The sequence below is a fragment of the Macrobrachium rosenbergii genome, chromosome 30, assembly GCF_040412425.1.
Source record: "Macrobrachium rosenbergii isolate ZJJX-2024 chromosome 30, ASM4041242v1, whole genome shotgun sequence".
Classification (NCBI taxonomy): domain Eukaryota; kingdom Metazoa; phylum Arthropoda; class Malacostraca; order Decapoda; family Palaemonidae; genus Macrobrachium; species Macrobrachium rosenbergii.
Window position 1 is genome coordinate 19,124,581 of NC_089770.1, and position 8,747 is coordinate 19,133,327.

At 37.9% G+C, this 8,747-nt stretch overlaps 1 protein-coding gene across 4 annotated transcripts in view; it reads left to right on the forward strand.

The window, feature by feature from the left end:
- Positions 1 to 3,507, forward strand: part of LOC136855109 (U-scoloptoxin(01)-Cw1a-like) — a 47,808-nt gene extending 44,301 nt beyond the window's left edge. For all 4 annotated transcript variants that reach the window (XM_067131942.1, XM_067131945.1, XM_067131943.1 and 1 more), the window contains exon 5: positions 2,496 to 3,507. In XM_067131942.1, coding sequence (XP_066988043.1) covers positions 2,496 to 2,709 — 214 coding nt within the window. In that variant the 3' untranslated portion in view covers positions 2,710 to 3,507. The remainder of the gene's footprint in view (positions 1 to 2,495) is intronic.
- The last annotated feature ends 5,240 nt before the right edge of the window (positions 3,508 to 8,747 follow it).

The window sequence follows — 8,747 nt, forward strand, 5'->3', positions numbered from 1 at the left end:
AAAGAATGAAAGAAAAGAGCCACAAGATAAAATAAAAAGATAAGGATTTTCTTTTATTTAAGGTCCTGAAGAAGAAATGAGCTTGAATAATCGTAGCTTGAAGAGGAAAACGAAAAGGAAGTTCTTTTTTTAACTTTTTAATTCGTAGAGAATAACAGTGATGTCTGAATTACAGCTGAGATGGAGACTACCTTTTCAGGCCCTCTCCATCATTACTGGGAGGTTGAGAAAGGCTGAGAATTACGCCGTATAAAAAAAGGGAAGTTATGAAGAATATGAGAATTTATCTGCCGCCTTTGCAGAGAAAGTTCGAAACACAGGAAGCTTTTCAAATTGACTTCCGTCTCTTCGCGAAAGGGATCTTGGCATTACTTTCCCCCTCGACAGAATTCCAGAGAGAGAGAGAGAGAGAGAGAGAGAGAGAGAGAGAGAGAGAGAGAGAGAGAGAGAGAGAGAGAGAGAGAGAGAGAGCCAATTTTCCCACTCTTTGTAACGGAACTTAAACGGTATTATCTGAAGTACATATTGTTTCTTACATTTCGACAGCTCCCCGCTTTCTAAGGGACTTACCCTTCTTCATTTAGAAATGTTTCTTTGGTCTTCGGTGCTTAAACTATCCATCTATCTCTGTCTCTCTGCAGATACTTACAATGATTTCCTCATCGCCATATCTCACAGTGATAGAATAAATAACTGAAACTGTAAACCTTTCAACATGAAAATATGCCGATGAATTTGGCTTCAAATGAGTCTTCAGATCAACATAAAAATGGCTCCATCTGAATATGTCTGGGTTTAGTGACAGCGCTCTCGTCTCGCACAAGAGAGGTCCTGGATTTGATCTTGAAAGACGAACAGTCATCGGTATATCATTTCGTTGATCGGTTTTCATTTTGCTGATCAGTTCAGCGAATTATGTCCTTGGCAGTCAGTTGGCAATTGACTGGTGTGGGTCACAGAGGCAGTATATATATATATATATATATATATATATATATATATATATATATACATATACATGTGTGTGTATTTGTCACATACACCAGAGACATTTTTATATTCACAGTATATATATATATATATATATATATATATATATATATATATATATATATATATATATATATATATATATATATATATATATATATATATATATATATATATATATATATATATAATGTTTGTGTGTGTGTGTAAAATAAGATGCTGTGTAATGGTGATTAGTGCGACTGAGTGGCTGAACAGTGTTTGTGTGGTATTTCTGGATGAAAGAAAAGTTCCAAGGAAATGTGTTAGAGGAATATTTTTTCTGATTTATGAAGGTATAAATGTAAAGGCGGAAGAGAATATTGATTACTGATGCATAACATTACTTAGTATACCAGGGAAGATGTATGGTAAAATTCTGGATGAGAAAGTATGACAAGTGACAGAAGGGTTAATAAGGGAGAAACAGTGTGAGCTTAGCCAAGGAGGTGGGTGGGTGGATCAAGTGCTTGTCAAGTTACGTTAAAAGCTTGAAATTCAAGGGGAAAAGCTTTATGCAGCATATGTGGACCTGAAAAAAGTTTTTAATAGAATCAGTTGATAGGCAGTAATGAGTGTATTGAGATTTTATGGTATAGGTTCATATGTAGAACATTTTGTTGGGAAAGTGACTACGTTTGTGTAAAAGTTAAGTATACCTTAGTTTAACTAGACCACTGAGCTAATTAACAGCTCTCCTAGGGCTGGCCCGAAGGATTAGACTTATTTTACGTCCTTATTGTGGAATCCGAACCACATTATAGCGAGAAATGAATTTCTATCACCAGAAATAAATTCCTCTAATTCTTCACTGGCCGATCGGAGAATCGAACCCGGCCATAGCAGAGTGCTAGCCGAGAGCTCTACCGACTCCACCAACGAGGAGCTTACGTTTGAGTAAAAGTGCGTCTGAGACAAGGGTGTGTTATGTCTTTGTGGCTTTTCAACATCATCTTGGAGGGATTCATGAAAAACCAGAGGGAGTACAATAGATGCAGGTGCAAAGTTGTGTCAGAAGAAAATGAGTCGTGAATGGAGTATGGAATAGTTGATGTTTGCAGAGGATGCAGTTTTGGTTGAGGATAGTGAAGAGAAACTACAGGAACTAGGGAAAGGGTTTGAAAGTGTATATGAATGAGAGTTGAGAGTAAATGTAATCAGAAGATAATAATGGTAGATGGAAACCAGGAAGATGGAGAAGCGCATATAGCTGGCTGTGTGCAAAGACTGGGAAGAGAATTTAATCATCTATGGAAACCAGGGTGGGAATGCATGAAGCGGATAGTTGAGCCAACTCCCCTATATGGAATTTCAGTGTGGTTATTATATACAAATAATAAAAGGTCGAAGTTTGGGATGGCCCCGAAGCGGTGGCACTATCACTCAGATATCTCGACCGCAGAAGAAGGCAGTGAAGTAAACGGTTACCCTTCTTTCTCCTTCCATTTCTTCTTCTCCCCCCGCAGAGTGTGCGACTGGTGGTACAACGTGGACTGCTCGGCCTCTCCCGACAAGTACAACATCAACGAGGACCTCTACATCGTCCCAGACAGCGCTTCGCCGTCTGGCCGCAGCTTGGACGCAGCGACCAACGCGACCGCGGCAGGAGAAGATTCAGCTTCAGCCGCGCAAGAGACGATCGACGATGCTGCTGCAGTCGTAGAAGAAGAGCAGCTGTAAATCTCTCTCAATCCGATTTCTGATCCGCTTCGTCTCCGAACGTCAACCTGGAAAGGTTTAGATTCACTGTCCTTGTTCTTTATTTTCCTTTTATTATTAATTTTCGCTTTAGTTCGCTTTGTCGATGATTATACCACAGATGTGTAGGTTAAAATCCGTCTTCATTTCAGTTTTATTCAGTATTCATCCGATTTTCAGTCCTATTTTTCGTAATATCAAAACATGAATGTTTAGGATATTTATTCTAGATACGTGAGTTTAGTTTTTTATCAAAAACATTTTTTAATATGGTATGAAAGTCACTTGACTTAAATTTTTTAGAATTAAACCGGGTTCCTTTACTTTTACATGAACTTGATTTTTTTCCCCCTTTTTTTTTTAACTCTAACTCAGATTAGGCCACAGAAAGTCTTGCGTAACGTCTTCGTGTGTGTGTGTGTGTGTGTGTGTGTGTGTGTGTGCGTGCGTGCGTTTGCATATTTTTAGAGGCCAAAATTGATTTGCGCATGTGCAGGTGCATTTTGCGTGAGTATGGTTAGTAAGAAAGCTTAAAAAGTTTTTAATCAATTTGGAAAACACGCAAGGTTATTTTTACTTATATTTCCTTTGCCATATATATATATATATATATATATATATATATATATATATATATATATATATATATATATAATTTATGTTGAATCGGATGTATGAGAAATGGAAATTGAGAACCTGCTTATATTTTGGTGATGGAAGGGCCGAAGAAAATATTCCATTGTTTTGTATATAATGACTTAAATAAAGATTTTTCATATATATCGAGTTTTAATATCAGAGACTAGCAACCTCATTTCTTATAATATAATTACCGCTTAGAGAGAGATTTTTTATATTCTTATTCTTTAAAGAAGTAACCTTTTATTTGTTTTGACGGTGAGAAAGTGGTTTCCGTTTACTTTGCGCAACGATGCTGCGCAGGTATGACGTCACATCCAACCGAATTCAAAAAACGTGTGTTACTTTAAATAATGCTATGGCAAATAACCCTGATACGCCATGGTATTAATCGATGTAATACCGATGTTATAATCTAGACGATGTTATATGTTTTATTTAGGAACATGCTTAATTTGTGATTATGTAGGACGGGGCTGACAATATTTGTACCAGTGACGAAATGTCATGTCGGTTTTTTGCCGCAAGTAAATTGTAGGAGAAGACAGCCATTCTAGGCAATCATGTCATTCTCTGTAGTCTTGTGATGTTTTCAATATCAGCTTGTTGTCGTGTCTTTGTCCAACGCGTTCTCATGTCATCTCGTGGGCAAGAAATGAACTGATATATAACGGGGAGATGTTCGCGGTCAGCCGACATAACACCTTTTTCTGTGACAGCGCCAGCTTCTTCCCGCCATGTGAGTATAGTGAGATTGTGTCTCTAGTGAAATAAAATTATATATTTTTATCATCACTTATATTTATACTGGCAGTATGATTAGATTGTTGTTTTCATAAAAGACGCGTGTCTGAATGTAGGCTGTACATATACGACGTATTTTATAGTCTAATTTCAAATTTCTGGAATTGGCTTTTCAGAAATCCCTTCGACTTTTGTTTTTGTCTGAGCACAACAGTACTCAAGTACTGGCTTCTCTCAATTACTTGTACTACTTCGTGTACGTATTTGAATGTAATTATTTTGCTCATTAGATGTGAAAAATAGTGCTGCAACCATAAATAAATAAGATAAACAGAAAGCTGAATATTTGTTTCTAGGATCTGACTTTGAAATTTCAAATTTTTTTAAACTTGTACATTCTAGATTCTCTGAATAATAATTCGAGTGTATGAATACCAAAAATATTAAAAATGTAAGATTTACTAAAAACTAGCTAGTGTTTGACCAGTTATTTACTTGTAACTACAGGGATACGTATGTAATCATAATTATAATGAAAGCGATTCATATGATAGCAGCATTTGTAGTTAACATTTAACAACATATTCACACATCCCTACAGCTCCAAATCATATAGGTTTAGAGTAGCTTATATATGTAATTCTTTGCCCGTGCAGGCGGTGTCACTAGCCATTCATTCTTGAAAATGCGTCTTCGTGAAGCCAAAATATTAACTTATTTTTTCTCCTCTCAGGTTATATTACTGGCCCGTCGTTCTCTTCTTCGCCACTGGTGTGAAAATGCAACGCTTCTCATTTTGGCCCGGAAATTCATCTTCCTATTCGTCATATGGAATGCAAGGTTATGGAGCAAATAGTCACATGTTTGCATCCTCTAATGTGCCTACTCCGGGCAATTCTTATGAGTGGCCGTTGACTTCTAAATCCACAACACCACTAACAACCTCACCGATGTTTAGAGCAAGGTTTGGATTACCAGTTGACACCGAGAATTCCTCTTTCTCAACTGTTGAAATAAGTGATAATAGCTCTATGTCTGCTCCCAAGTTATCACCTGACTCCAGATCGTTGTTACAAATACTTGAGAATTCCCGGCCTTTAACCTCGTCCTTCTCACCACCTACTACATCCTCGGCTGAATCATCGCCTGATGAAGTCCCTCTTGACCCTGCAACAACCCTGCCTCCTTTGGACACCACATTGTCGCCTATTCTGATCCCGTCTGCAAGCGCAGCAGACGTAACTCCTCTTACGGCCAACTCGTCCCTAGTCCCATATCCCACTTATCAAAGCATACCTTTAGATTTAAATTTCTCTTGTGCCGATCGAGTAGCTGGCTACTATGCTGATCAGGACACTGAGTGCCAAATCTGGCATTGGTGCCTTCCGGGGGGTCGCCACTACACGTTCACGTGTCCAGAACAGACGGTATTCAACCAGGCTTTTCTCGTGTGTGACTGGTGGTATAATGTGAACTGTAGCAAAGCTGAGGAACTTTATATTGTGAACGAGAGGCTTTACGAGTCACCTGAACGAAAGGATGAGTGATTGCAGGATATGACTAGATAACAGCAAAACTTTAGAATTAGGCTGATTTCCGTATAAGAAATTTGTATCTCTTAACCGGCTAACAAACATTTAGCAGGGATAAGTTTTATTATCATTATTGTCACCTTCTGTATTGTTCAGTATCACCACAGGGAACGTCAGTGTACTGCCATCTTGCAGCCATTCTTCATTTTTCTTATTTTTTAATATAATTTCTCAATAATCCTTCTCTCAGTGCCTCAAGAATTCCTGTTTGCTTCCGTTCGTGGTGTAATGCCCTCATACCCTTGCCTGACTTTTTGAAATATCCCCTCGTAATTCATATTTAATCCACTTTTTAATTTTCTTTCAGTTGATACCTTCAGTTGTAACATAATTTTCCATTTTTTTTTACATTCATCATCTTCCAAACTTTTACTTTAAACGTCACTTCTTTCCTGGCGGCTCAAAAGATATTTTTCAACATTGTCATGTTAAGTGTCTGCCTTAATGAATTGTGACCACCCAAATACGGTAACTGAAAGGCGAATCACTAAGAAATAAACGAAATAAGATCAAAATTAACTAACATAAGACTAATAAACGAAACTTACGTAAACCCAGTTAATTGTTATAAGAGTAGCGACGTGTAGCAACGGCAGCCTCCTGCCACACAGGATAATTATCATCACGACTAAACTACCATCACTTGGGCTGTTGACAATCGTACTCTTTTTATGTTTCCTTAGTAGTCATGGCGCCATCAGGCTTCACGGTTGTCCGAACAGTGGCAGTGGAAACAAGTCACAATTTTTGCTAGGAAAAAAAGTCACAGGAAAAAAGTCACATTTATGGTGGCCGGTAAAAAAAGTCACTGGGGAAAAATTCAATATTTCTTGGGGGTCATTATCTTTGTTATTGACAGTCTTTTGTTTATGTTTATACGGAAATCCCCAACGGCCTTGTAGGGAGGAGAAATGGCCTAGAGGGAGAAAAATATCCTAGGCTGTTATTCCAGGGGGGAAATCAATCCTAGGCTAATTTTCCAGGGGAATTTCAGTCGGGGGAATAATTTCCTGCTACACCGGAACTCGAGCCAAAGTCTGTCTTTACCTTGTCCACTTTGACGGTGGAAGGCTAAGCGGTTACCTTTCACGAAAATGAAAAGGGAGAGCAATCCAGGTGTGCTATTGTAAGAAGAAGAAGAATAAGAGAGAGAAAGTTATAGTTTCAATAGATTTCATTCACTGGAGAGAGAGAGAGAGAGAGAAAACTTTACCTACAGAAAATGAGGAACAATTCCACAATCAAGGTACCACCGTTAATTTAAGACGTGTTGTGAAAATAAACATCTTGTTTTGATGATGTTTAGGTTTTACCTTCTAAGCCTGTGCTTAATAAGCCAAATTAAGTTTCATGTAATGCGAGTAACCGCTGGCAGTGTACAATATATGTACAGGATATGTCGCTTCTTGCACTGTGCTATTTTAGCCCAAGTGTAATATGATTGTCAGTTACTTATAATAGTCTACTCAAACAAAGTAATGACAATTTTTGTTCTTAAAGATGGGAAATCGAAGGTTGAACGGTGTAAACTTACATTTATTCCTGCAGGACGCTTTCTGACATTTGTGTGTGGGACCATGGCTGGTCAGAGTGATCGTCGTTAGTATTGAGAGATTAGGTACGAAAGTTATTTCTCTAACAGTAAGCATAACGGCCCGATATTTCTATCTCCTTCTGTGGCAGAGGTTAGGGATAAGTATAATCTCCGTGCAACAGCTATTAAGGCGAGCCTTGTTCATATTTTATCGTAGATTGTTGAAATAAAAAATGACAGTCGACCCCCACTTCTTTTAAATGTAAAATCTGAGATTCAGATGTTCAAAAAGACTGTGGAAGTGAGCTACAAGCGTCAGTTTCCCTTAAGTGAACGCGCTTTTAATATTTTTTGGCATTCTGCTGTTGATATCATTGAGATGACTTCTGGGTACTACTTTGGGTGTTACCCCGCATAGCTATAGAACTTTTTAACCTTATGATCTTGAGCTAACTTATTCTAGTGCAGTAGTCTTGAAGTCTATATCTTACCTTCCCAAATATGATGTATATTTATTTAAAGAGGTATTATACAAAGTCCTTGGAAATATCTCCATGCTTCACTCTTTGTAGGTAATTATACCTCTCCCTTTGTTACTGGACCACAGATTCCTTGAAGGTTTAGCCCAAGCATTAATCCAAGTTTTTTTTCCATCAAACTTGACAAATTAAAGAGCCCAAGCCCATATACGAGTGTTAATTCTATGCCTATATTACTTTTAACGTTGGGGTCTACTGAAATATACAGTAGCCTATACACCCACAAGGTTTGATACTACGAAGTCTAGAGCCAGGCTTGAAAACGTATTTATATGCAAGGTAGTTGGAAAAACTGGTCCATTCAGTGGATGGGATAGGCTTTGCATCATTTTCCAGTTTTATGCTTATATTAATTGCAGCATTTGGAGGAATCAGGGTACCTCGGTGTCATATCAATGGAGAACAGGCCTCTAATCATACTCCTTAGTCTTTGCTAGTAGATTCTCTGTTAATTCTGGGTGTTATCAAGCGAAACGTTTTAATATCGTGGATGTAGAAATGAGGTCACTAGTTTTTTAACAACAGAATGCCATTTTATAATGAGTTGTAGTTATAGTATCCTGAGGAAACACCTCTCGACCCCACATAACAGATACCAGTGACCTTTACATCAAGGTAAAAAACGTAAGTCAGTACAAGTAATTGTTTTACTATAGCCACATGGAGCGTAATTAAGGAAGGAAACCCGACGAAGGGATTGACATTCTCTCTCTTACAAAACAGTAGTGTCTGGTGAATATTTCAGACCCGACTGGATTATGATTGTTGTGAGCACAGAAGTGACGATTGGAACACAAATATTTAAATTTCAACTAAAAACTTGTTTAATAAGTAATAATTAAATACAAACAATGATTCGAAAGTAGCTTTATGCTGGCAGTAAGGTACTGGTAGTTGGTACTGAGAAGGGTTTAAAGTGCCGTGTGTGGACCTTTCTTCCAACCGACCGATACTTCACTTTGGTTTTATGTA